This window comes from Sesamum indicum, linkage group LG11, assembly GCF_026168435.1.
Source record: "Sesamum indicum cultivar Baizhima isolate 11 linkage group LG11, ASM2616843v1, whole genome shotgun sequence".
In the NCBI taxonomy this organism is placed as follows: Eukaryota; Viridiplantae; Streptophyta; class Magnoliopsida; order Lamiales; family Pedaliaceae; genus Sesamum; species Sesamum indicum.
In genome coordinates, this window is record NC_142667.1 from 9,574,142 (window position 1) to 9,600,013 (window position 25,872).

Below are 25,872 nucleotides of genomic sequence, written 5' to 3' on the forward strand. Positions count from 1 at the left end.
GACGACGATCAAGTGTTGTGTGTCTAAATTTGGTAAGGTTTAAGGCACCCAATCTATTTCAAAAATACTCCAAAATGTTTAGGTAAGTCTTTAGATTTACAAGAAAATAATATGTGAGAATAATACTGGAAAAACCTTGATTATAGCGGTCCAATATTTATGTTAGTAAAATCGTAAATGAAATAATATAGCTTGTAAAAATAACCAAGGTACCCAAAATTGTACTAGGTGCATAGAGGGCTAGTATTTATAACTGTGTTTGAATTGTACTAGGATCATCGATACAAAATTGATCATGTAGTTATCATGAGTTAGTACATATCCGAATTCAAATCAATTTGGGGTCAGATCGGTAAGATCGAAATAAATGTGACACGGACCTTGCGTCGTTGTTTGGTATTAAGTAGCAGCTCGAGGCATTTTTTGCCATTTTCAAATGCATGTTTTATATTAAACTAATCAATCAAATTAAAGTGATGCACTCCACATTAATTTTTGTGTATGTTTTTTCTTCTTCAAAGCCAACAATTTTATTCATTTTGAGCATTAAGAAATTCAATACATTTTGAAATATTTCGATTAAAAAATATATAAACCTCGTGACAAGATCATTTGAATCCGATTAAAATGAACAATAACTGGTGTTAGAATAATGGATCAAATGAGACAATGCATATGGCACAAAATATTTCACCTCAAGAAATGGAGAGCGACCAAATAAAGGTGAACGTGCTATGGAGCTAATTCATTTTAATTTTAAGACAAGAAAAAAGAGTAGAAAAAGAAGTAATTGAGACCTCAGGCTGGCGGCAGCGGTGGCTGAGCAGTGGCCAAGCTGGCACAACCTGTGCGACACAATTTTCATAGTGACTACAGCTGACTCCAACAATCTGAAAAGTGAAACCCCTCCAATAATATCTCCTCCTTCTCCCACTTCCCTCCGCCAATCTCGCTTTCATTCCAATTTTTTCTTTAACATTTTGTGATTGAAAAGCACGAAGACAAGAAAAAGCAGATTTGATCCCGAATACAATAGGATAAAGATGCAGAAGGTGAAGGATCAAAGAGCAAGATCTTTGAAACCGACCACAATCCATGGCTTTGCGCAGTGTGGAGATTTCAGCGCCTTCCAGAAATTGCTTCGCGGCAATCCGTCTCTTCTCAATGAGCGGAACCCTGTTGTAAGATTCCTCTTCTCTTTGTAGATTCGTGGAGGTATTTTGAATTGAGGAAAGTTGTGATTCTTCAAGAAGAACTTCTTTTCTGTTCCTTCTGTTTGAAATTCTTTTTTATTTTTGATGGTGATCAATGTGCTGTTGCGCGTTTGCTTCATTTTGTAATTACGCCATGAAAAGACTAATTTTGATTTCAGAGCGTGAATTTTGTGTTAAAATGTTGAGAACCCACCTGGATTAGGTCCCTATCTGTTGCAAATATTAGCAGGGTCAGTTACAAACAGATGCAAAATAAAGTCTTTAGGGTTCTAGAAATTGGAATGATGGAGTAGTTTATGATTGACCTTAGGGGAACTTTGGGATGGTAGAAACATGTTCCCGTTTGTGTTGACCTCATTTTCAATTGACCATTCTCTATTATAGATGGTAATGTCTTGGAATTGGTATGAAGTGATGCTGGTGCCATTTAGAGGATGGAGAGGGCTATGCCACTGAAGAAATTCTTCAGTTGAGTACACAATGTGACTGAAGATGATTCATCGGTTGGGTGAAAAAACTGTTTCTTGTTGTGAAGCAAGTTTTGGGACCAAAGTATATTCACGGATCTTTTGGTAGAGTGACAAGTCAGGTGGGAAGGTTGTGGATGTCAGGTAGATGCCATGTCTTCCTTGGATTTCTCTTTGAGCTAGATAAATGACAAGATTGGATAAATTGCTCCATGTTCTGGTTCTTTTGTGGATCCTTGAAAAGGAGGATGTACTTCTTTCCACCAGATCTTGCCTCTTATTCTTTTCCAAACACATTTCTTTACTAAATGTTGGTATTCTTGCCTGTGTGGATAAAATGATCTGATGCATAGTCCTTGGTTATACTCATCTTGGGCAGAAGCTGCTCTTAAATATGTTCCAGAATTTTACAGCTAACTAAGTCATTGGTGAACTGCAGTTTTTACTTGGTCAAACGTAATACTTTGGTAGCAGAAACTAACTGCTCATTGTTTGATCTTTTTCCAATTTTCTGGGATATAGATGGCACAGACACCTCTTCATGTTTCTGCTGGTTACAATAGCATTGAGATAGTAAAATTTCTTCTTGATTGGCAAGGACCTGAAAAGGTGGAATTGGAGGCCAAGAACATGGTACATTGAAGTGTAACTCCTTTTAACAGTCAACATCCATGCTTCATTTTCTTGAAGAGTTCAGAGGAACGTATTTTATTGACGCTTATTGTGTACCTTCATTTCAATAACTGGCAGTATGGAGAAACTCCATTGCACATGGCAGCTAAGAATGGATGTAATGAAGCTGCGAAGTTGCTTCTTGGTCATGGTGCTTTTGTTGAGTCCAAAGCAAATGTAAGATTTTTGGCTTCTTAAGTTTCTTTCACTTATGTTTGTTTTTCACTTTAACTTTCTTTTGTTTCAGATCACTGATGTTTTCTTGTCTTATTCTATTTTGTGGTATCTGTCTAACAGAATGGGATGACTCCTTTGCACCTTGCTGTTTGGCACTCACTTCGAGCTGAAGACTTTTCAACTGTCAATACATTGCTAGAGTATAACGCCGATTGCAGTGCTGAAGACAATGTATGCTCTCTTTCTAATTATGTCATTGCTCTTTGTAATATTTCTCTTGGTTGATGCTCATTGTAAACAATCTAATGTGCAGGAGGGAATGACTCCTTTAAATCATCTCTCTCAAGGCCCAGGTAATGAGAAGCTGCGGGATCTCCTCCTCCGGCATCTCGCAGAGCAGCGGAAACGAAGAGCTATTGAAGCATGCAGTGAGACAAAAGCCAAGATGGAAGCACTTGAAAATGAATTGTCACATATAGTGGGTTTACATGCTCTTAAGTTACAACTCCGGAAATGGGCAAAGGGCATGCTCTTGGATGAAAGGCGTCGTGCTCTTGGGCTTAGAGTTGGAGCTAGAAGACCACCCCATATGGCCTTTCTTGGAAATCCTGGAACAGGTACCAACTGTTGTCTTGAAATCTTTACTCTTCACCCGTGATCTGTTAGTTCTGGAACTAGCATGCAGTACGGCATGCCACATACTTCCTAAGCAAAATGTGTCATCAATGTGTCTTCCCAGATTTGTTATCATTTAGTGTTTATTATGTAATAGGTGAAATTATATAGTTGTATTATGGGTGTAGTTGAGATTCCTTAATCTAGCCATGATTGTGCTATAATATTTTATAGGTAAGACTATGGTAGCTCGGCTCCTGGGGAAACTCCTACATATGGTGGGCATACTTCCAACTGATAGGGTAACAGAAGTTCAGAGAACAGATTTGGTTGGAGAGTTTGTTGGTCATACAGGGCCGAAGACCAGAAGAAAGGTAAGCCTATTTGAATTGCAAGTTTCAATTGTGTGCTTATGATAGCAGCTGTCCAATGTGAAGCGGCTAGTTTCACTTTTTCAAGCAACTAACTTGTTATGTACTCTAGATCCAAGAAGCAGACGGGGGCATTCTGTTTATAGACGAGGCTTATCGGTTAATACCAATGCAGAAGTCGGATGATAAAGACTATGGATTAGAAGCACTAGAGGAGATCATGTCTGTCATGGACAGTGGGAAAATAGTTGTTATATTCGCTGGCTACAGTGAACCAATGAAGCGTGTAATATCTTCAAATGAGGGCTTCTGCAGACGGGTGACTAAGTTTTTCCACTTTGATGACTTTAGTTCTATGGACCTTGCAAAGATTCTTCATATTAAAATGTCTAATCAGGCTGAAGATAGTCTATTGCATGGATTTAAATTGCACAATTCGTGCACAGTAGAGGCCGTTGCGGCCCTTATAGAACGAGAAACCACTGAAAAGCAGCGTAAGGAGATGAATGGAGGTATAGTAGACCCAATGTTAGTAAATGCTAGAGAAAACTTGGATTTGAGGATTGATTTTGAATGTGTAGACCCAGATTCTTTACTTACAATTACCTTAGAGGACTTGGAAGCCGGGATTCGGTTGTTGACACACTGAGTGGCAGAAAATCTGAAAGCCAGAGAAAATACAGTAAGCTCAAGTAGGAGTGCTAATACATTCTTTGCTCTACATTCTTTCTCAAGTGATCAATCTGAGTTCACATGAGATAAAAACAAATGGCACAGAAATTCAGTTTATTCTCTTTAATTTTTCAGTTTTCTTCTGATTCTGTAATTCATGATATTTCACATTTATTCATGCCCATATGTATTTCATTTACATGTAGCTGAGCTATAACACTTCTAGAACTGTTTGATATTCTTTAATGCAATGTGAAATTTCTGTATTCCTCCCATCCCCAATGTTTCTTTTTGCTGCCATTACTTAAATCTGTTGTGTGAAAAACCAAAGAAAAGGATGGTAGTTGATGTCATACATTTACTTCTTGTGTTCAGCTGTATGTTACCTTATTCCACCTTGCGGTTCATCTTCTTTTTTCCCTTCATGCTCATCTTCTATTCCAACGGTCATAATCGTATAATGGAGGTGTGAAGTGTTCCCTTCCAATAAAACGTTGTTCGTTCAGTTGAAAAATAGATTATTATTAGGGTAAATATTACAAGGACATAATTACAGATATTTCTCGTTGTTGATTTTAACGATTGTTTAATCCAATCTGTTAGGTTTAATCTAATTTTTAATGGTAAACTGATCAAAATGCCTTTGTGGATTAAAATTTGTAGTTTTATTTATTTTTTAATTTTTTATTTTTTTATGAACTACGTGGAATATTATTTTTTGGTAATTTTTAAAAATTTTATATCCACCCTGTTTGACTTTTTTTATAAATTTTAATTTTTTTAAAAAAAATAAAAAAGTATTACAAGGGCAAAGTTCATAATTTCATACCTTCGTCTTAGGATTACAGAATTTCATCAAATATTATGCATGTATTTGTAATGTTTCCAACAACATGGGTATTTATAATTATGTCAAACTTAAGGGGAGGTCATTATAATTTACCCTTATTATTATTTTTCGCTATTAGTTTTCTCCTAGAATTAGGCTCGTTTTATCACAATAATAAACTGGGTTAATTATATTTAAACTTCTTCTAAAAATATTTAATTATACTGTTTCTCAAAATAGTTTTAAATTTACATTTACACTTCATCTGAAAATTTTTGCTTTACACATAATCTCCTTCTGTTAGGGTTTGGACAGAAAAAACTGACATAAGCAATTTTTTTTTTTTAATTTTGTCTCTCATTTAACATTTTCATGTATATTGTTGTATCTATAAAGAGATAAATATAATACATATATATGGAGTGATGTTAATATCATTATATTTTTGTATTTACAGGAACACGTTAAATAAGGGGTAAAATGAAGCTATGCAATTTATTTTGTTAATGTTAGTATTTTTTGTCCAAATTTTAACAAAAAGGGATCATGTATAAATAGTAAATTTTTAAAGGGAGTGTAAGTATAAATTTCAAAAAATTTTGAGAAAAAATGTAATTTCACTTATTTAGAGGTGTAAGTGTAATTACCCCTATTAAACTTGTTTGAGTTTTTAATTAAATTATCAATTCATTATGAAAATAATGAACTTGGACCTAGTTTACACTCAATAATTGGGCCGGATATTTTTACTAATTAGGCCAATTTGCTTTCACTCGGGACAAAATGCATAAAACTTCCTATGTGTTTTAAAATGTTTGTAAAAAAAAACCTTTCTATTATAAGAATAGGCTAAAAGTCCCTCTATATTTTGTAAAACTCAACAACAAACACCCCTTCCGTTAGTAATTAGCAAAAGGTGCACTACACACACTTTTTGTACATGTTGGGGTATTTTTTAACTTTTTTTTTTACCTTTTTCTTAAGTCTTTTTTACTAAAATGCCCTTTTTTTTATTATTGTTTTGTTTTTGTATTTTTTTAATACTTTATATTTAATTTATTTTATATTAAATATTAGATTAAATTATATTTAAATTCAAATAATTTTATAATTGTTAATTGTTAAATCTAAAATTATTTTTAATTAATTAAAATATATATTTAATTACAATCATTATTATTATAATTATTTAAAATATTCTTAATTAACTAAAATATATTTTAATTAGTATAATCAAAAATTAATTAAAAAGAAAAGGAAAAACTGAACAATTTCGCCCCCTTTTCGCCAGAAACTTGTTTCTAAGTTTCTGGCATCGTCTGGACGAGTTTCCAACGTCCAATGGTACCATTCGAATCCTCTCTTCAAGGCGAACATTTTTCATACCTTCAATTTGAATTTTCGCAATTAGAGATACTGAGCTTAAGCCACGACCTCCGAACATGTTTGCCGTCGATTCGTCTTCGTTCGGTCTAATCTCGATCTCAGACCACCACCATCAAACTCTTCTCTTAAAGACAATTCTAACGAGACTAGCCTCGCTCAATTTGGTAAAAAATTTATAGAGATAAGATAATTTTAATAAATTGTGTCGCGACGACGAGATGGTGGTGGGGGGTGGGGGCAGATAGTTTTTTTTTTATATATATAATAATAATATATTTTTGAAATTTTAAATTATTTATATATAATATAAGTTAAATAATTTGTTGAATCTAGACCTTTATTTTTTTAAAATCTAACGGTTGAGATTAATTGATTATATCTAACAATCAATATTTGATCAAAGAAGATCCAACGATAATTAAAATAAAAAATAATATACATTAAGTAAGGGAATAACGATCATTTTTTAAAAAATTAACACCACTAGTTGGATTTAACAGAGAGGGGGCAATTGAGCTGAGTTTTACAAAACACAGCGGAGCTTTTAGCCTATTCTCATAACAGGAGGATTTTGTTTGCAGACTTTTTAAAACACAGGGGGATTTTATGCATTTTGTCCCTTTACTTGTTATGATATTATTGAATATGGCCTTCTACAATGTTGGATAAATCACTGATTGAAATCCCTGCTAACGTAGGATAAATTAGGGTTAATTTTTTTTATTATTAAAAATAAATAAATTATATAAATACAATTCAAAAAAAATTATATAATATAAATATAACGAGTTGCGATTCAAATAAAAAAATATTTTTTTAAAAAGTTTGATCAACAAACTGCGACTTGATGTCATGGATTTCATCCACAACATGGCAATTTGTGAATTGTATTATTATTATTATTTATTTTTTTATAAATTACTTATATTTAATTATTTTTTTTATAAATTAATTATATTTAATTATTTTTTTTATAAATTAATTATATTTGACCCTATTAATGCTAAACTATTTGTTACTACTCTTACAGGAAAAGCTTAGGAGTAGTTTACCAATATACCTAGTGGAACTATAGAGATGTATGAACAACTAGTGCAAAAATTCACTTTTCGCTTTGCGAGCAAAAGAAAACAGAAAGGTCAGGCTACGTACCAGTTCACTATAAGGCAGAATGAGGTGAGTCATTAAAAAGTTTTGTGGAAAGATTTAATAATGAAACTTTAGAAGTCCAAGATCTCAGGATTGAAATAATGGTTAGCATACTCATTCATGGTTAAAGAAAGGGTCGTTTGTATCAGCTCTCGCACGAGATCCATCGGAAGATGTGGAGCAACTGATGAGGATGGCTTAGAAATACATTGATAAGGAGGAGATGAACGCGGTGAAAGACAAAGAATGGATCACGGGAGCGAAGGAAGGGATAGGCACGTATAACCTAAAAAAGACCGTGAAGCACCATACCGGCTGAAATTTCACGAGTATACTCCTCTTGCAACCACAAGAGCTAGAGCATTGATAATGGTTGAAAAAGCGAATATACTTCAATGGCCAAAACACACTAGGTTTGCACCAACGAAAAAACATTCTCGTAAGTATTGTAAATTTTATAGGGAGAGGGGCCATGACATAGAAGATTGTTATCAGTTGAAGGACAAAATAGAAATGTTAGTAAGATAGGAGTAATTTAAAGAATACATGTTGGAGCCCAAGAGGAGTGAAAGAAAGCATAAGCTAGGGGGCAAGAGGACATGAAGCAGATCACAGAGCAAAGATAGATTTAAGGGTAGGGAAAAGGAAGAAAGAAGGGAAGTCGGAGTCAGAGAGAAAGCTTCTGTGAAAGGAGTTATCCACATGATCGGAGAAGGACCTACAAGGGGAGATTCGAGGAGAAAAAGGAAATAATATGAGCAAAGATTGCGATCAAACAGTAGGAGGGAGTTCATACTAAATGTGGAGCCGGGGAGAAAATGACCTTTGGGCGTAAGGATTTGAGTGCTGAGATCAAATCGCAAAATGATCTAAAGGTGATAAAGATGGACATCGCCAATTTTTTAGTGCATAAGGTACTCATAGATAATGGTAGTTCTGTGGATATGATCATATTCATAGATGTGTTGAAGAAAATGGGATTGGAGGATACGTGCTTAAATCCAGTCCAAACTCCGCTAGTAGGGTTCGGTGGAAGCGAGGTCACATCGTTGAGAACCATTGTGCTCCCGATGTCAATAGGAGAGGGACCAAAAAGGAGAACGACGGGGATTAGGTTCTTGACTTTGACCATCTTGTATGGTCATTCCCATCCTGGGTCCAGCTTTCCAACGCATTTAGATACCTCCACCTTTTAAAAGACTAGGTCACCGACCTAAAAATACCTCGGTTTACTTTACGATTATAGCCTCGCATCATTTCGTATACAAAATATTGGCCTATCCATTAAACCAAGATCCAGTGACGCAACATCATGTGAATAACATGCAGAAAGATCAGAATTGTTTCGTATACCATGTATAAGGCCTATCGTCGAAACCAGCACCCAGTGACGCAACATGGTGCGAATAACGTGCAGAAAGATCAGAATTGATAGTCAAATCCTACACCACTTATAGGGACTATCCTCGAAACCAGCATCCAGAGATGCAACATAGTGTGAATAACGTGCCGAAAGATCAAAATTATCATAAACTGTATTAAAAACACAGTCGCCAAGCTCCTGAACTCCAGTTGCTCCAACAGTTGCTTCTCATTTTTAGTAGGAGTATCTTGAATTTCATGCGAGGAAGCATCAATTTAAGAGCTCGTCGCTTAGCAACTAACGCAACCTTACTTTATTATCCACATATTCCGAGCTGTTTCTATGTTTTACTAAGTTTTGACCTTGTTGGAACAACTTCTGTTTCATATAATGGTATTGAGTAGGTATGAAATAGCTGCAGGTTTCTAGCAAGTTACAAGCTTCATCGAGTTCACGAGCAGGAAAAGAATCATTTCAAACAAAAGGATATCAATGACATAGATAACAGTACTGTGTATGCTTAAAAATAATTTCTTAAATTGATGCCCAACACAATGAAATTCTGCTTTTGTAATCCTCCAATTCGTCTAAGTTCAAGCTGCATGTATCAACATTCACAAAAGCTTGATGCATTTTAGAAACCTATTTTACAGGACGTGTACCCATGATTCTTTTCCAGGGCACGGAACTGTACATGCCATAGAACTGGTGTTTTAGCTGTCAACCTGCAAGTCTTTGGAAGCAAAATGGATTTGAACACTGTAGTCAGGCATCTAGAAGAAGATTTTGATGTCTTCAGAACCATATGGCTCTTTCCAGTAACAGCAGTTGTCCCGTTCTGATGGTTTATAACACTGCCCTGTACTACCACAAGACTCGAATATGAGCCATTCTGTGTCTCTTTCGGATAAAGTTTTCCCACATTAGTTTGAGGGCTCTCATTCTTACTGCCATTTGATGTAACAGTCTGATCATCGTCTGAACCATTTAGGATTCTCTTGGCTTCACTCAAGAATCCAATGGCTCGCCATGCATCAGCAACTAGCTGTATAGTTTTCTTTGGAGGATGAATACCTTTTTTCTCCATATCATGGAGGAACTCTTCTGCTTTCCATGGCTGTTTTGCTTCTCCATAACCCCATATAAGAGTATCGAAAGTCTTTAAATTTGGGGATACATCCATTTCACACATCTTCTCATACACCCTAAGAGCATATTCCATTTTCCCAGCAGTACACCACCCACTGATGATTGTAGTGAATATTACAACGTTAGGATAGACTCCAGAATTTATCATGAGTTTCAACAGTCCCTCAGCCATTTCAGGCTCTCCTGCACGAACATAGCCTTTTGCAAGAATGCTGAAAGCATGGATGTCAGGTTCTATCCCAGACTTAGCCATGTCGTCAAATATTTCTTGGCACTTGTCCATGAGCCCGACAGAACTCCATGCATTCATGATTGTGCTGAATGTTACTACATCAGGTTTTACCCCAAATTCCTCCATCAAACTCAGCGTCTGCACAAATAAGAATATGATTACAGAATACCACACAAGTAAATCGTACCTAATAGAGCATCCAGCTCAAACTAAGGCAATATCTAGAGAAGCCACTTGACTTTCATGAAGCAATTCACAAGCTCTTTATGCAATTGTAAGGCATTATTTCCAAATTCTATCTGCTATTTGGACTCATAGTTTAAATTGAAGCAGAGGACGAGCTTGAAGGTCAGATTTAGTGAGAGCACAAAGCAGCTGAATGGACCTGAGCTTATGGATAGTTAGTTAAAGACATAAAATATCATTAAAACAAGCTTAATGAGCTGTGGGGAAAGAGAGAGCAATAAAGAGTATAACTTAGGAGAACAAATGCATCAAAGAGATGTGATATACAACAAGCCTCCACATTAACATTTTATACCTTATAGAAGCATCAACCAAGTTGCTGCAGGATCTTATAAGCCTTTTATGATATTCAGGAACCTCATCATCCATGACATAGGACATATATGGATAATCCCAAGGGCCAAGTTTGAGCAAGGAAAAACTTAGTAATAACAAATTGCTAATAAGTATCATATTCAGCAGTGGTGTTCCATCAGATGGTAATATATGAATCAGACCCTAATCCAGCAATGCTCCCTATCTTACACTTCCCTTTCACTTGATTTACAGAAATGAAAAAAAATGTTGGTGACCTTTTGCCACAATCAAGAGGAATTTTAAAAGTGAAGCTCCTAACACTGAATACTTTCAAGTTAGGGAGTAAAGTGAATTTTGGTTCCGGGAACAGATGAATTGAGAGATAATAGTCTCCAGTACAATTACGTACAGAGCAGATACAGAGAATTGTATTAGCATCCTTTAGCCAGGGTCAGAATTTTCCCTCTTTCTGTAGTAAGAAACTGAAGCAATTGTAATTCGTTATTTCACTGAAACTTCCAATTCAAAGTATTGGGTGGAAACCAAGTACGCACTAGGTGATGTCTCAAGAGACAACAAGCAATATGCACTGATTATTTCATACTGATACACCGAAAGAACAGCTTAGCCTTTGTTTGTAAACAAGATTTTTATCCACCCATGAGGTAAAGATCATAGAAAACCCTGCCCAATAGTGACATGCTCGCCTGGATCACCACATAGCAATAACTTGTTAGCCAATTAAACTAACACTTATACTTAGGTACACATCTAATAACTAACAATTTTTATGTCTTCAAGTGCTAAGTTTCATTTGGTTCTTAATGAAAATCAAACAACATAATGAATTCTGTGTTTAAACTAAAGAGGACTTGACAATAAGTGGCCATCAGTTATATGCTGGATCACATTTTTATTTTTGTTAAGTACATATACTCCAATAAAACTTTCAGATGCGTGTAAATCTCATATCTATGGGCAGTTGAATAAATACTCACTAAGAACTTCATGTACCTTGCACAAGTTAGTGATATCACGCATGAAGATGCAAAATGTTTCTTGAGAAGTGGAGAACATATGTGGTCAACAAAAATGCATCAGGTCGACATCAAAAGTTAAACTTACCTCATCAACTCCATCAGGGTCATTAATGTCCAGAAATCCCTTGATAAGTGAGTTGAAAACAACAAGATTCGGGTGCACTCGTAGATCCTTCATTCTATACAAAAATCTCAATGCATCTGTCATGTTTCCTTCCTTGCAGTAACCATTTACAATAATACCACAAGTCCGCTCATTTGGTTGCACCTTTTCATTTTGCATCTGAAAAATCATAGCTTCAGCTCTGCTGGTTTCCCCTTTTTGAGCATAGGCCTTTGCGATTGTGTTATATGTCACAGCATCAGGCTGGACTCCAGCTGAAATCATTCTATAAACTACATTCCATGCTTCTTCAACATCGTCCTTACTACACCAAGCTCGGACAAGAATATTGTATGTCCTGTCATTGGGTTTCACATTTTCTTCTTGTTGCATGGTATCCAATAGTTTTAAAGATTCTTCAGGCTTACCTATGATTCCAAATCCTTTAATTAAGGTGTTGAAGGTGCTGATGGTAGGCTTACAGCCTTTCTCCCTCATTTTCTGGAATATTTTCATTGCCTCTTTCATATTCCCAGATTCAGAGAAAGCATTGATCATGGCGTTGAAGAATATTGAGTCAGGTTTAAGTCCATTCTTTTCCACCTTAGAGAGGAGAGAAGGAATGGACTTGAAACGTTTCTGGAGTGTGAGAGCAGCTAAAACGGTAGTGTATGTTACAAGAGTTGGCCTGTGGCCTTCTTCTGTTAAAGCTTTAAAAATGAAATGCACTTCACGGGGCTTTCTCCTCTCTATCAAAGTATTCATCAACTTGGTTCTTGAGCGAACTGTTTGGCAATGATTATTGCTCATGCAGATAGGGCAGGCGGATTCACTAGGAGAACTCATTGAGGCTGAAAACGAGTGTATTTGCTTCTCTTGTATGTGTGGCTCCTGAACAAACATGCACAAACATCACAGAGTGATGAAATGTCAAACATGTCATGTACATCCAAAACAAGGTAATGAAACAAACTTGAACCAAGATCTTGAATTAAACACTTTGCCTTAGATAATTTGTTGGCATAATTTGTGAGTAGACAAAGAAGTCTACTAATGAAGCTGCAAAATGGAAAAGTGCAAGCACTAAAAAAGTGAAGAATACAAGTGAAAATTTCAGCAGACTACTGTGCCAAGTCATGAGTAAAGGAATTGTCAGACAGACTCTCTCATAATAATATGAGTTAGAAACAGAAAGATTAGTTTAGTAGGTTCACAACTTTCAAATGGAAGAATGAGGACATTAAAGAATCCATGCAAAACATACATCCAACTGAAATTACTAACAAAAGTTCATTACTTTGTAACATGACCTATGGTACAAGGGCAAACTTTATGATTTCCTTGTTCTTCTAGTTAATCCAATTTTGATGAGTGTAGTTTAAGTACCATATGATGTTCAGGAAATAGAACAAACAGAGACATTTTCTCTTTACATTTTACCTCCCCATTATTTCTATTTCAGATATGGCAAAGGACAAAATTGCTTGGTACAGCAGTAAATATGAAAGAATTTGAACATAATTCCATGGTTGGTTGGTCCAGTTCAAATACCTGGAACCATTCTCTGGCCAAAATGTTAACTGAGTTATTATATTGTGCATAACTTGGAAGGAAAAACAAGTGTCGTTAGAGCTCAACATCTTGTTTTCTTCTTCAATAATGAATTTGAATTTAGTTTACAATTTGAATTTATATTGTCTCAAATTCTCAGAGCATGCGTGTCTCAAGACACCAAAACCAAGAGATCGAATTTAAGATCACATGCTCTTGCACTGTGGCAGAAGAAGTTTATAAATCTCACCTAAAAATTTATAAGAGCATTAATTGTCTAAACGTGAATATGACAATGCATTTCAATGGGATGAATGAGTTTATTGTGTCACAAGTAATACCATGGTTTTTGATGCTTGAACTTTTGAGTTGCTCATCATCGCCCCATTCTGCTGCTTCCTTACTATTATAGAGCGGGTCTTTTCTCTACTGTGGTCTCCCATATGCCTTGCTGATTCTTGGAATGTGTGGACCTTCTCTGGCTGCTGATTTTGCATATTAGTAGCTTCTACATATCCATGTCTCACAATTTCATCGATACATCAACAACAGCAGAAGAATTGGGAGCAGTGGTCTCATTTTTGAGATATTCTACAAACCAACGATCAGTCAGGAAAGAATCCATCGAAGAGTAATCATTTGCATGAAATTCATCAACATCTAAATGTGATGCATTGCATGTTCGCAATAATGACAAGTCAAGAAAATCTTAAAAGTAGTACTCAACAAAAACTCAGATCCCCCAGGCCGATCTGAATCTGATTCTTCGAGCATTAGATTGCACTGAAAATCATATCCATGTAAAAAAAGTGCCAATCAATTGTAGATAAAAAGAGTTATGCTCATAAATTCAGCTCTAACACTATCTTCATCTAAAAGATTTTAACTACCACATGTAAGTCCCAACAATCAACCAAGAAAAGCGCTCAATTTGCAAAGGGGGATAATATCCAGCATCAAGAATAAAAAATATCATAGCCCCAGATAGATAAACCCAAAAGTAGATTGCCAGATCATAAGGCAAACTCATTATCTAACAAGAATTAGAGTAAATTAAATTTAAAATCTTAGGATGCAAATGAAAATTTAGTTCTGTTCTAAGCCATAAAAATGGGAACCCAAGTAATGCCAGTGAAAATCCTTGATAGACTATCCTAGAAAGCTTACTTCAACTAGAAAACAAGCAATGAACTTCACGGATCCATTAACAGATACAGACAGAACCCCGAAATTAACAACACAAGAAACGCAAGAAAAACGACACAAAAGCAAAACCACCAGGAAACACTTTCTGCATTCATATGACAGAAACACACACTCAAACTCACACAATGCAGTAAGGGATAGAGAAATAGTATGAAAAAAGCTGGGTGGTACCTGCAGAGGAGAAGAGGAATTTGCATGGACTGTCTGAGTGGGGAATCTGCACGTGAAGACAATTTGGTATTGTAGAGTTAGTGGCATTTCACTTGTTGGGCCAATCCTATCCACATAATATTATCAGGAAATCAGAGAGAGGGTGTGGAGATTTTCCAGTTGCATGAGGCTGTCAGTGGAAGTTAAAGGGAACATCTTTGTGGGATCGCAGCCTGCCACGTCCCCTCTTGCATTTTCTTTCTTTCTTTTTCTTTTTTTTTTTTGGCCTTCAACATTCTTTTTGGGTAAGAACATAAATTATTAGTCTATAAAAATGGATAAAGTACAATAAGAAAAATAAAATTGACAGTTCGAATCAAGAAATATTAATAAAAATAAGTGTAAATGTCAAACAAACATATTTATATATATATATATGTTTATTTATATATAAAGTATATATGAGGCTATGCAATAAATCAATATACATAAAGAATGAACATGAATAAAAAGAAAAAAGAAAAATGATTACCGTCCTCTCCCATGAGATTTGGTGTAATTATACGTAAATTCCCTATAGTTTGAGAAATTATATCTAACACCACTGAGGTTTGCTTTCGTCTAACAATTAAGTTCCCTTATTAGTTAAATTTCACAAAATTAGTTGATATAAACACAAAAATTGAATGAAAATTGACATTTGCTATTATTTGACTTAAAACTAACTTATTGTAGGTCAAATAATTTCTTTTCAAACTAAACTACTCTTATAATGGTAAAGATATACCTCCTCACATGCATTAACATGTGAAGACGTATGAGAGTAATTTGGTTATAAAAAAATTTATCAAACATGCTATAAATCAATAATAAGTCAATTGGAGATAAATATAAATTTTTTTTCTAATTTTTTGTTAATATCAATAAATTCAGTTAACTTTGTTAACGGACGGAAACAAACCTCAAAAATATTAGGTGTAACTCCCAAACAATAAAGAGTCTATGTATAATTACATAAAATCTCAGGGAGGGAAGTGTAATTATCCATAAAAAAATGTTTTGGATAAGCTTTCCTGTCTATGTGGGGTGAATGTTTTCTTAGTTGCCTTCTACTTCCTAAAATGAAGAATATCTCAATGCGAAGGAGAATAATGAAAATGTTCCGAGTAGCTGAACCAAACATATAGTACAGTACTGGTGTGGAGAGTTAAAACTGTTGAATGCATTCAGAGGACTTCAATCAAGTCAAGCAAGACTGATGCTTTAAAATGTTGGGACAGTCTCAGAGAAACATATCCTAATAGTTCTTTCTTCAGGGAACACCAAAACTTGGACGGTGGGCAGAAAATGAAGACATAAAGAGATCCTAATGATCCACCACTACCATTTAGCTTAGTCACTCATTGATTTGTGAACATCCACACAGCTTGCTTCAGTTTGTTGCTTTTCCAACACACACTGTCTGCAGCCAAATGACATCTATGGCAATACAATATAGTGACCCTACCCTCATTTCAGCTTATGAAGGCCATCTTCTCTCATACAGGATAAGCCATACACTGCTGCAGCTGCACAACAATGGGTCGAATAACATGAAATGAAAACAGGCACATATTGAGTTCATTATACATAATCTATTCAAATCTATTAATCATTTCCTCTACTATCTGATAAAGCAGTACGATGGAAGTTCTTCAATTCAACAGAGTTTCTAGCTCCACTTAACAGCGTTCCACCAAAGTAGGAACTACAAAAATGAGCTATATCCTCCATCCAGGGGTACCCTAGGATTGAAAACAGCAGAGACCGTCAGATGGGGGCAACATGAGAAGCCAATGCTCTGAGAAAAAGAAAGTATAAAGCTTGTTAGTCCCAAGAAAAACCAAAAAGAAGTTCTTTGTATGATAGACTAACAAAAATGATAAAGAGTAAACGTGTAGAGATTAATTTGCTGTTATAACATTATAATGCAGGCTCTTGATTGGGAAAACTGATTGCTTTTGGTTCTAGGCCTGTTAACAGGAAATAAACTTCAACATTTTCTAGAGGACCTTGACTTATTGGTTAGCAGTGATGCTAGGGTTCGGCTTATGGCTTGAGAAGCTCAATAAATCAATTACCTACACAGGAGGTGTAAAATTATATCCAAAGATTGCACATAGGACGGAACACATGAGGTCAAAACCAAAAAAACTTCTAAAGTCAATGACGAAATAAGATCAGTCTAGGTTTAACTCTTAATTCAACTAACAAAAATACTGCATAATATTAAAAATGGTATGGCTGCTTCATAAAGCAATATCAATAATGTAGTTAACTTGAATATGAACTATTTCATAAGCAGATTCAACAAAGACCCATTGTTGAATTTAGATCAAAAGAGTATGCAGGAAAACCAACTGTCTAGTCTTCACAGTGGGATACGTATGGACAAACAAAAAGGGAGTGAAAGAGAGTGACAAGTTGAAAGGCCACACTTTTATGGCCTTCATAAGTCAATCAGTGTACAAAAAGATTTACCTAAATCACACAATGAGGCAGATCTCAATGAGCAATACAAGACATCAAATGAATTATTCAATAATGAGCATCATGCAGTATTGTGTCAATATCATGCTTATCCACAACATATGGAAAACCAATAGGAAGAGCAAGTGAAGTACCGGAATGCTTAGCAGAACTCCTTCAGCGTTAACCAGGACAGGCATAGCTCTTCTTGCAGCAACTGGGATAGACTTTAAGGACACAAGAGCTCGACGTGCTGATAATACAGCGTAATCCGTTGTTTTTTCAGTTAGTTGCTCTGTTTTTACAGAAGGGTGACTTGGTGATTGAGAGTCTCCCATATCTGTCTTCTTCAACAAGTTAGAAAGATATATCCAATCAGTGTCTATCATGTGGCGCACCTCCGCAACCTTCTGATTCCCAGTTATGCAAGAACTGCAAAAACATTGTCCTTCTGTACCCAGCTCCTTGACAGCAACAACCTCATTTGTACACAATGCATTACAAGAACCTGTATTGCTTACTTTCCAATCCAATACAAATCTATTCATGAAGTATCCCACTTGCCCAGGATAAAATAATTGGCTCAGAGTTGCACCTGAAGATCTTACGTCATCTTTTGACACATCAGAGAGATATTCAGCTTTGGACTTAAAATTTTCACTTTCTTCCTTCTGCAGAGAAATAATACTCCTATGGGTACAGTGACTAAGAATGCCACATTTTTTGGCTTCAGTTAGAACGGACTCAGAGGATGCCATATCCAAAAATGGAACGCTTGAAGCATCTGGTAGGAGTCTATTTAAATATGCTTCACTCTCTTTTATAATCTGCTCTAACTCGCTTTTAGCAAAGCAATTTTCCCGTACATATGAGCATCCATGAAACAACTTTACCATAGGAGGCAAAGATGAATTAACAGAACAGCACACCAGGACCTGAGTTCCTTTGGATCCTGGTGCTGGACATAGGTAACAGCTGGCTACAGTGAGACAAGTCTGGAAGAATGCAAAGCAGCAGACTAGTTACTATAATTTTCCGCCAGAATATACAAAGTTCCACCATGCAATTTAAGACTCGCTAACAGATGAAACGTCAGGGCTGAAATTTCATCATTACTAAGCATACAACATCATAAGCAAAAGATAAAGCATTACTCCCATATAAAAATTGTGGCAGAAAAAGATTAACCTTGCATGGAAAAGTACGAAGGTAGCTTAGTAGCAATTTTGATGCATTCCCTCGAACAGGCCTATGTCTTTGTGAGATGAACTGATGTATACAAAACGAACAGAATTAGTACCAAAATAACAAATAATAGTGGTGCATAAAAGTTTTAAATGAGGTATTATTATGAAATCATGCATGCTGGTCGACAATACCTGCAATACCATAGCAGCAAACTTTGCAAGGTAAATGTCCTTGACCTCCATTGCATGGAGATTTCCCAGATCAATCACTGCATATCCATGCTGAATTGAAAGAGGGGGTGAGGCGTCAAATCATGAGGACAAACAACAATGTAAAGTATCACATAAACTTTCTATTTTGTCTTCAGTCTTTTTTCTTTCAGCAGAATATGCCAAATACAAAAACTAGTTTGAAAGTAATTTTCAGCTTCATAGATTATGAAGACTAGCTCTTTGCATTACAACAAAAAGGCATCTCAACTGAAGAGCATACAGGCATGACGGTCACAGCCTGATTCAGCAGCAGGCGACAAACATTGTCAACATGCAATCGCGTTCTTCGACATGCTGATATGACTGCTTGCAGCTCAGCCTTGAAAACAGCTGTAGAAATTACAGCATTGTAAAGAAATTAGTGGGATTGAAAAGACTGTGAGCACTAAAACTTAACACACTGACAGCAAACTGAATTCTACTTCTTTGAAAACAATTATGAGGTAGCACAGAAAAGGACCAGTCCTACAAATCAGGCAGTAATATAACTGGAATTCAACACTTAGCACCAAATGGTAAAAAGATCAAACACTGTTTATAAGATTGTTTCATATAAACAATTTAGCAACAAGAACCTATAAATTCTAAGTGAAATTTCAAGTGATTAGACCAATGTGATCCTCGTACTTATCATGATCAACATTCAATAATATGTCATACACTCTTCATTTTAATCAAACGCCTGCATCAGTATAATGACTTACGTGATGACAGGTTAAACAGTGACATTCTGATCCTATTGCGAGCATACAAGGGACTCCTATTTGTTGGATCCTCCACCCATTTCTTATAACCAGCTTGACAAATCTGCAACACTAACAAACTAATTTTATAGCTACTTGGTAAAGGAAGTAAGAAACAACTAGAAACAAATAAACAATTATAGAATGGTTACGAGCCGTTTTGATGCGACTGAATGCTTACATTGTACATATCTTCTTTTGAGAACTCTAGAAGTGGTCTGACCAATATAATGCCATGAGCTTTTGATCCTTCTCCTCTAATATCAGGAAATTCCGGGAACATTTGAGAAGTAAATGCCATGCCAGCAAGACCAAGAATGCCACTATTTCTAGATAATCTGAGAATGAATAGCTCCGCCTGCATCATGCCTGTGCTTTAGCACTCATAATATTGTGTTTACAACATCCTTATAAAACTCATCAATATGCATTTTCTTCATGATTCAAGCTTTTTCCATACAAATTGATGTATTTCAGAAAGAAAACCATTGGCTCAAAATAGAAAATCAGACAAAGATCAAGCGTCTTCCTAAAGACTTATAGCAACATTCGTTTGACTAACAGAGATAATACATACTTGAGTGATGGCACAACCACACAATTTAAAGACTACATAAATAATATGAACAAAAAGAAAAAATGCTAAACGAAGAAGCATTAAAATAAACGAGAAACAGATGCTACAAACCTGGTCATCAGCATGATGTGCGGTTAACAATATCCCAATCTGCAGCTGGCTACATATGTTTTGTAAAGTTTGATACCTGGACGGATAGATGTTAGAGATAGGAAGACCAAGTTCAATAGCATAGGGGGATTGCATGATCTTCTCCTACACTTTTATTCCCTCTTTTCTTCTTTTTTCTTTTTAAGTTTGATACCAGGGTGGATAGATGTTAGAGATTGGGAAACCCAACTCAATAGCATAGGGGGACTGCATGATCTTCTCCTACACTTTTATTCCCTCTTTTTATTTTTGCTTCCTTTTGTTGGTGGTGGTTGTAGGGACTAGCTAGGGGAAAAAACAAGACAATTTAGTTAATAAGAAAATCACCTTTTATTGCGAGCTGCTTCTTGCAAGTGACCAACCTTGGGTCTACCATCCAACCATTCACAGCGAGCAACTTCACATTTGATTCCTAAAGAGAGCCTACATTATCTATCCATCATCCAGAGAAATCAATACAAGCCTCACTCTCTAACTGTATGCAAAACCACGAAAAAGAAAGAGGTATAAGTACCCATATCTGTAATTCGCTGGTAAACAAGGTTTGCTTCCTCCGCACTTTCCTTACGTAATCCATGATCCACAACAATTGCTAAAAGACCGTCAATGAACTTGTTTCTTCTATTGGCAGCAGCATCAAAGTCATTAGATTTCCAACCAGCAGCTAATATACAGAGCGCGATACTATCAGGACCACCAGAAACAGCCATTGCTGAAAAGAACAATCAGAACACCTTGTGAGCTCCACCAATGATATATGATACAGAATAGGGCACGATATAAGTTTAGTAATCCTATTTATGAAATGACTGATTTTGAATAATTTCAAACGTCTATAAACTGAAATTGATTATGCAATAATTTAGAGAGAGAATCTTAGTGAAACAAAAAGACATAGCCCCAGAAAGACTCGGTTAAAGTGGCATGGAGTTCACAAATTGTGTTAGAGATGTTTGAGATGGTTTAAGCACCTCAAACAAAATAAGCTAGACTCAATATTAGGAAAAAAAGAATCAACAACTAGCACTAATGGATAAGTTGGAGGAAGACACAAGTTAGAATCACATGGCATGAGAGCAATAACAAGGATTTGAAGCTTTGTGGAAGGCCCCAAAAGAATAGAATAGAAAAGAAAAGCATAAGTAAAGGTGAAGCATACTCTTTAAATATTTCACAAAGCTCCACTGAGTTGTCTGTTGGTTTTTATTGAACCTTAGTTATCACTTCCAGGGGGAGTGACTGGATTTTAGTCCAGGAGAAGATTCAGATAAAAGCAATAGAATACGAGAGAAGTGCTCACTAGCCCAAAAGAAATTTTTGCCATTTTGAAGCTTAACCATGTAGTTTTCTGGCAAAAAACAAGGAGATGATGCAAAGAAGCCAAATTTTAATATTTTAATTTATGGGGAATATAAAATTGTACAGTGGCAAAGAAGAACTTACCCTGATGCATCACAGTGATAATGCACAGGGTATTCAGTTCCCAACTACTGAGGACCTATAGATCGAGGCAATGAAAGTGAGTTGAACTCAGCTCATTAGCTCATAGCAAATTAGGCCGAGCCTGAGCTCGAACTTCAACTCAGCTTGATTTCAGACAATATAATGAGCGGAGTCCGACCAAACTAATTCAAATGAGCTGCTTATTAGTTGTAAAATGATGGATGGAGAGGTGGAACTGTTGGCTTGAGGTTCTTTGGAGTTCGATTGGCAGGGCAACAAACTTCAGCTTAGCAATGTGCTCTGAGAAGTCCACTGCACTGCAGCAACAAAATTCACGGAGATAACATGAGAAGCTCCGTGATGCTTAGGCGACGAAGTTCACGTGAAGCGAGAAGGAATTCCGCTTCAGTTAAATGATGCAAACCAGGCAAAGAGTGAAAAATGCAACTCAAAGTTAAAATTCTATTTTAGCTTATTTTACAGCCATGCATAGGGATTCTTATGCAATTTCAATTAATTCCAGGATTTATTTTCTACTACTATTCTCCATTTTGTATTTCCATGGCCCAAATAATACAGTCAGAACTCAGGTCTAGTGCTTCATAAGATCTTTAAACGAATTAACAGGTGAAATAAAAAACTCTTAGCAGATAAGTTTTAATTCTAAGAGAAAGTTTGAATCAGTTCTATGTTAGATTCAATCCTTGGCTTCTAGAAACATATTACTAAGGCGTTATTAATTAGCACAAAAAATGGAAAAATGTTTACAAGGAACTTAGATAGGCAAGAAATTTTGTATTTGAAAACGATATAATTATCTCGATCAGTTTAAGAGACTAAGGTGAAGCGTTAAAGGGGAAAGTGGAAGGTTCACATCCTTGCTCAGCTAGCTCTTAAAGTAAGTAGATTGCATCAGTAAACAGTATAACTTGCAGTAAAGCAAATTCATCAGATAATTTTGATCTAGAAGTGTTACTCTATGGCACTATAACATCATGAGCTGCATCTAATCTATGATATACATGGCTTAAGATGATATATGATTCGGTGTATTTATTCTAATATGCAAGTGTACCTACACCTCTGAACCATGCAACTAGCAGGTATAGCAGAAAATAAGTTGCACTCGGTCAGTACAACAATCAGTTCAGGCAAAAAAGATAAAGTTCAGCACATCTCTACGAGTATAAAATGTTCTGTCACTTTAACTCTTGATGGCAGAATTTCAGCAAGCTATAACTCTGTTTAGTGAGAATTACTTGCAATACATCTAATGTCAATCCTCAGTATTCCACTTCTTAATTCTGAGAGATATGTTAACTTTTAACGGAAGGAGAAATGTGAAAACTTTTATGGACAATCAAATAATTTTTTCTTTCGAAGGTAATGAAAACATGTCAAAACTTTATTTCAGAATTGATGTTATGCCAAATAAAGATCCAATAGAAGCTCAACTCTGGAAACGCCCATTTAATCTACACAAATCAGGTAAAATTCAATCAACATTCCTTTGTTTTCTAGAAGTTTCAGAAAGAAATCACCAGTTATATAATTGATATACAGTGCCCAAACTGCATAGCATTGATAAACTATAATATTTTGATTTTTACAACTAGTGGATGAAATAGTGAATGTATAAGATAAGTTCAAGCAAAGTGGTATATATGAAAGGTTTGTTTTGAAAGACTAATCTAAGAAACTAAAATAGGAGCTTATGGAATCCCTAAGGCCTCATTTTGATTATGCTGAAAGTTGCTTAAGAAAATGGAAGTACAAGACATAAACATCTAAGATTCCCAATTACATTTCTACTCTTCATTTATCCGTCATAAAATTTCTCTTTAACTCTGTTTTCATTGTATTAATCTTCTCGTGTGTTGCCTCTATCACTTGCCAGAATAAATTGTATCTATCTATATTTCCTTCTAGGGGTGTCATTCCTAGTAAAGCAAAAGAAGAAAAATACAATGAGGCCATACCACTAATCCAACGAGTTCTATCACATCAAGAACCTTCATAGTAATTCTCACACGTTAGCATCTACAATATATTCATTTTTGTTCTTGCTTTTTCCTACTAGTTAAACTAGTGCTGAAAAAGTTTTCAAATTTCATTTAACAATTGATTATTAACAATAAAACTATTGTAATCATTTTAATTGTTAACTAGGACAAGAAAAAAAGAAGACGATTTATTACTAAAAAATAAAAAATAAAGAATCTTTCCTCTTTATTTCTGTTGTACCAATCAAAGGGTGGCATTCGTGCTATGTTTGAAGTCATTTTTGGCCATCTCAAACGGCCCAAAAATGGTTTAGAGTTTAGTCTAGTTTGGGCTTCAGCTAGGTTAAAATCATCTTGAGACCCCCACCATCGTGTATTCCAAGATCAAGTGAAAAAACACAATCCACCCCTCTTCATGTGTTATTTATCTATATAAAATTATAAAATGCCCACTATCAAGCCATGATTTGACATCTAAACTAACTTTTGCCTCCTCCTAAAAGTAATACTGAAATATATTTTTATCCATTTTCCAACAATTTTCAATTTCTATCAAAACATAAAATTTGATATCTAAAATAACGCTTGTCTTCTCAAAAGCAATACAAAATATATTTCCATCATTTTCAGTACTTTTCAATCATCTCCAAGAGTAATACCAAACTCATCCTCCAATACACAATTCAAACCTCCAAAAGACTAAGTCCTTTTTCAAGATCATCCAATATCAACTTACGCACAACTCCAAAACACTCCGTTCAACTTTTCTTTCTGGTTCTGTCATGCCAAACTACTTGAAAAGTACCATACTTTTAACTATGTAAAGTAACTCCCATTTCCCACTCCTGCTGATTGAATCAAACGAGGAGGCCTTCAACTACCCAAACCACCCAGTATTAACCGGCAAAAAAAGAAAGAAAAAAGAGATGAATGAATCTCAATTTCTCATCACCATTCCAGCTACTTAAAGTTACAGCATTAAACACAAAAACTGTTAAAAAACAAAAACGGCGACTCACCTATTGGCAAAGTTCACTAGCCAGCTAAGAACCTGCTTCAACTCACTGGGCAGACTTACTTAAATATCGACACAACACAAGCAAACAAAAGTCTTATGCATTATTAATTCAATTAGAACACAACAACTTATAGTCACAGAGAGTACGGAAAAATGGTGATATGCAATAAACACGTACCGATGTGGTGATGGGGTTTGAGGCCAGCCATCGCCATTTTCTGGGCAAACTTCCCTCGGTACTTGGACAAGTCGATTTCGGCGAGCCCGTGGCTGCAGAAGAAACGAGCCCGCCTCGCGCAAGGGACTTTCCTTAGCCGAGAAATGAAGGTTGGGATCATCACCATGGTCGGCGACGCCGTTGTCTTGGTATGAACGTGGAGAGGCATAAGGAGGCCTCGGGCTGCCATGGATTTATCCACAATTGCCCGTCTTTCTCTCAAGACATAAATTTAGGGGTTTATAAGTATTTGATAAAATGTATGGATATTTTAATGCATTTTATGTGCGTTTATTATAGATTATTTTAATATTTTTTAATTATATTAATGTATAAATTAAATTAAATTAATTTATTAAAATTTTAACTTTAGTTATATAATTATTATTTTTTAATTATAGCATGGTTTCCAAAAATTTAAATTAATTAATTTAAATTAAATGAATGAAGATAGTTGGAAATACAATTCTATTTGTACTTCTCTTAAATTAAGTTACGATGATTTTAAAACTATAAATTACTAAAAAGGTGTTTATTGCAGTTTAAAGTATTTTTATTTTTAAGTTGAACTTTTTTTGTGATACTTTTGTCCTAGTTATATATTGTATATTTAAAAAAAATACTCCAGCCCTAACTAAAATTTGGTCGTTTATAATAATAGTTAGGTAATTTTACGAATTAGATCGTAATATACTTTTTTTTTTTTTTACCGCATAGTTATGCATCAACTTTTTTCTACTTATAGCTATTATGTTATGATTGATATATAGAAATGCAGTTAAGTGAGAACATAATGGATTTAGGAATAAAATAAAAAAGAAAAATGAATCACATTTTAATATCATTCCTACGATTTATATACAC

The 25,872-nt window shown here is 35.3% G+C and overlaps 3 protein-coding genes across 8 annotated transcripts; 1 reads left to right on the forward strand and 2 right to left on the reverse strand.

Moving 5' to 3' along the window:
- Window positions 1-750: 750 nt before the first annotated feature.
- LOC105173513 (AAA-type ATPase family protein / ankyrin repeat family protein) lies at window positions 751-4,463 on the forward strand. 2 transcript variants are annotated; one of them, XM_011095274.3, is made up of 7 exons: window positions 751-1,181; window positions 2,204-2,314; window positions 2,432-2,530; window positions 2,651-2,761; window positions 2,844-3,147; window positions 3,380-3,519; window positions 3,629-4,463. In XM_011095274.3, the coding sequence occupies exons 1-7, from the start codon at window positions 1,044-1,046 to the stop codon at window positions 4,163-4,165; spliced, it is 1,440 nt and encodes a 479-aa protein (XP_011093576.1). In that variant the 5' UTR covers window positions 751-1,043; the 3' UTR covers window positions 4,166-4,463. The 2 variants fall into 2 exon arrangements, with proteins under 2 accessions (XP_011093576.1, XP_088732025.1); XM_088875899.1 differs by lacking the exon at window positions 751-1,181 and adding an exon at window positions 1,599-1,825.
- Window positions 4,464-9,430: 4,967 nt separating this feature from the next.
- Window positions 9,431-15,071, reverse strand: LOC105173514 (uncharacterized). 3 transcript variants are annotated; one of them, XM_011095277.3, is made up of 5 exons: window positions 14,911-15,071; window positions 14,261-14,316; window positions 13,875-14,124; window positions 11,965-12,873; window positions 9,431-10,434 (listed from the first exon to the last, which is right to left on the reverse strand). In XM_011095277.3, exons 3-5 carry the CDS (start codon window positions 14,028-14,030, stop codon window positions 9,550-9,552), a joined length of 1,950 nt encoding a protein of 649 aa, XP_011093579.1. In that variant the 5' UTR covers window positions 14,031-14,124; window positions 14,261-14,316; window positions 14,911-15,071; the 3' UTR covers window positions 9,431-9,549. The 3 variants fall into 3 exon arrangements, with proteins under 3 accessions (XP_011093579.1, XP_020553474.1, XP_011093578.1); XM_020697815.2 differs by having other exon boundaries at window positions 14,256-14,316; XM_011095276.3 differs by lacking the exon at window positions 14,261-14,316.
- Window positions 15,072-16,089: 1,018 nt separating this feature from the next.
- On the reverse strand, window positions 16,090-25,249 carry RSY3 (Adenine nucleotide alpha hydrolases-like superfamily protein). 3 transcript variants are annotated; one of them, XM_011095282.3, is made up of 12 exons: window positions 24,970-25,110; window positions 21,771-22,087; window positions 20,842-21,039; window positions 20,655-20,739; window positions 20,289-20,364; window positions 19,782-19,958; window positions 19,562-19,664; window positions 19,066-19,187; window positions 18,777-18,866; window positions 18,586-18,666; window positions 17,553-18,392; window positions 16,090-16,729 (listed from the first exon to the last, which is right to left on the reverse strand). In XM_011095282.3, exons 2-12 carry the CDS (start codon window positions 21,778-21,780, stop codon window positions 16,637-16,639), a joined length of 1,875 nt encoding a protein of 624 aa, XP_011093584.1. In that variant the 5' UTR covers window positions 21,781-22,087; window positions 24,970-25,110; the 3' UTR covers window positions 16,090-16,636. The 3 variants fall into 3 exon arrangements, with proteins under 3 accessions (XP_011093584.1, XP_011093583.1, XP_011093582.1); XM_011095281.3 differs by lacking the exon at window positions 21,771-22,087 and having other exon boundaries at window positions 19,078-19,187; window positions 24,970-25,249; XM_011095280.3 differs by lacking the exon at window positions 21,771-22,087 and having other exon boundaries at window positions 24,970-25,249.
- Between the last annotated feature and the right edge of the window lie 623 nt (window positions 25,250-25,872).

Bases quoted from the DNA above. Each gene is read 5' to 3' on its own strand.
- LOC105173513 (XM_011095274.3), top strand. From the start codon at position 1,044: ATGCAGAAGGTGAAGGATCAAAGAGCAAGATCTTTGAAACCGACCACA. The intron at 2,531-2,650 runs GTAAGATTTTTG...TCTGTCTAACAG, and splicing joins TTGTTGAGTCCAAAGCAAAT to AATGGGATGACTCCTTTGCA. The intron at 3,520-3,628 runs GTAAGCCTATTT...TATGTACTCTAG, and splicing joins GGCCGAAGACCAGAAGAAAG to ATCCAAGAAGCAGACGGGGG.
- LOC105173514 (XM_011095276.3), bottom strand. From the start codon at position 14,030: ATGCAAAATCAGCAGCCAGAGAAGGTCCACACATTCCAAGAATCAGCA. The intron at 12,874-13,874 runs GTATTACTTGTG...ATGTTTGTTCAG, and splicing joins TTCAAGCATCAAAAACCATG to GAGCCACACATACAAGAGAA. The intron at 10,435-11,964 runs GTAAGTTTAACT...TTATTTGTGCAG, and splicing joins ACCCTGATGGAGTTGATGAG to ACGCTGAGTTTGATGGAGGA.
- RSY3 (XM_011095280.3), bottom strand. From the start codon at position 25,198: ATGGCAGCCCGAGGCCTCCTTATGCCTCTCCACGTTCATACCAAGACA. The intron at 20,365-20,654 runs GTGATTTTCTTA...CTATCCGTCCAG, and splicing joins GAAGCAGCTCGCAATAAAAG to GTATCAAACTTTACAAAACA. The intron at 19,959-20,288 runs GTTTGTAGCATC...GGCATGATGCAG, and splicing joins CACATCATGCTGATGACCAG to GCGGAGCTATTCATTCTCAG.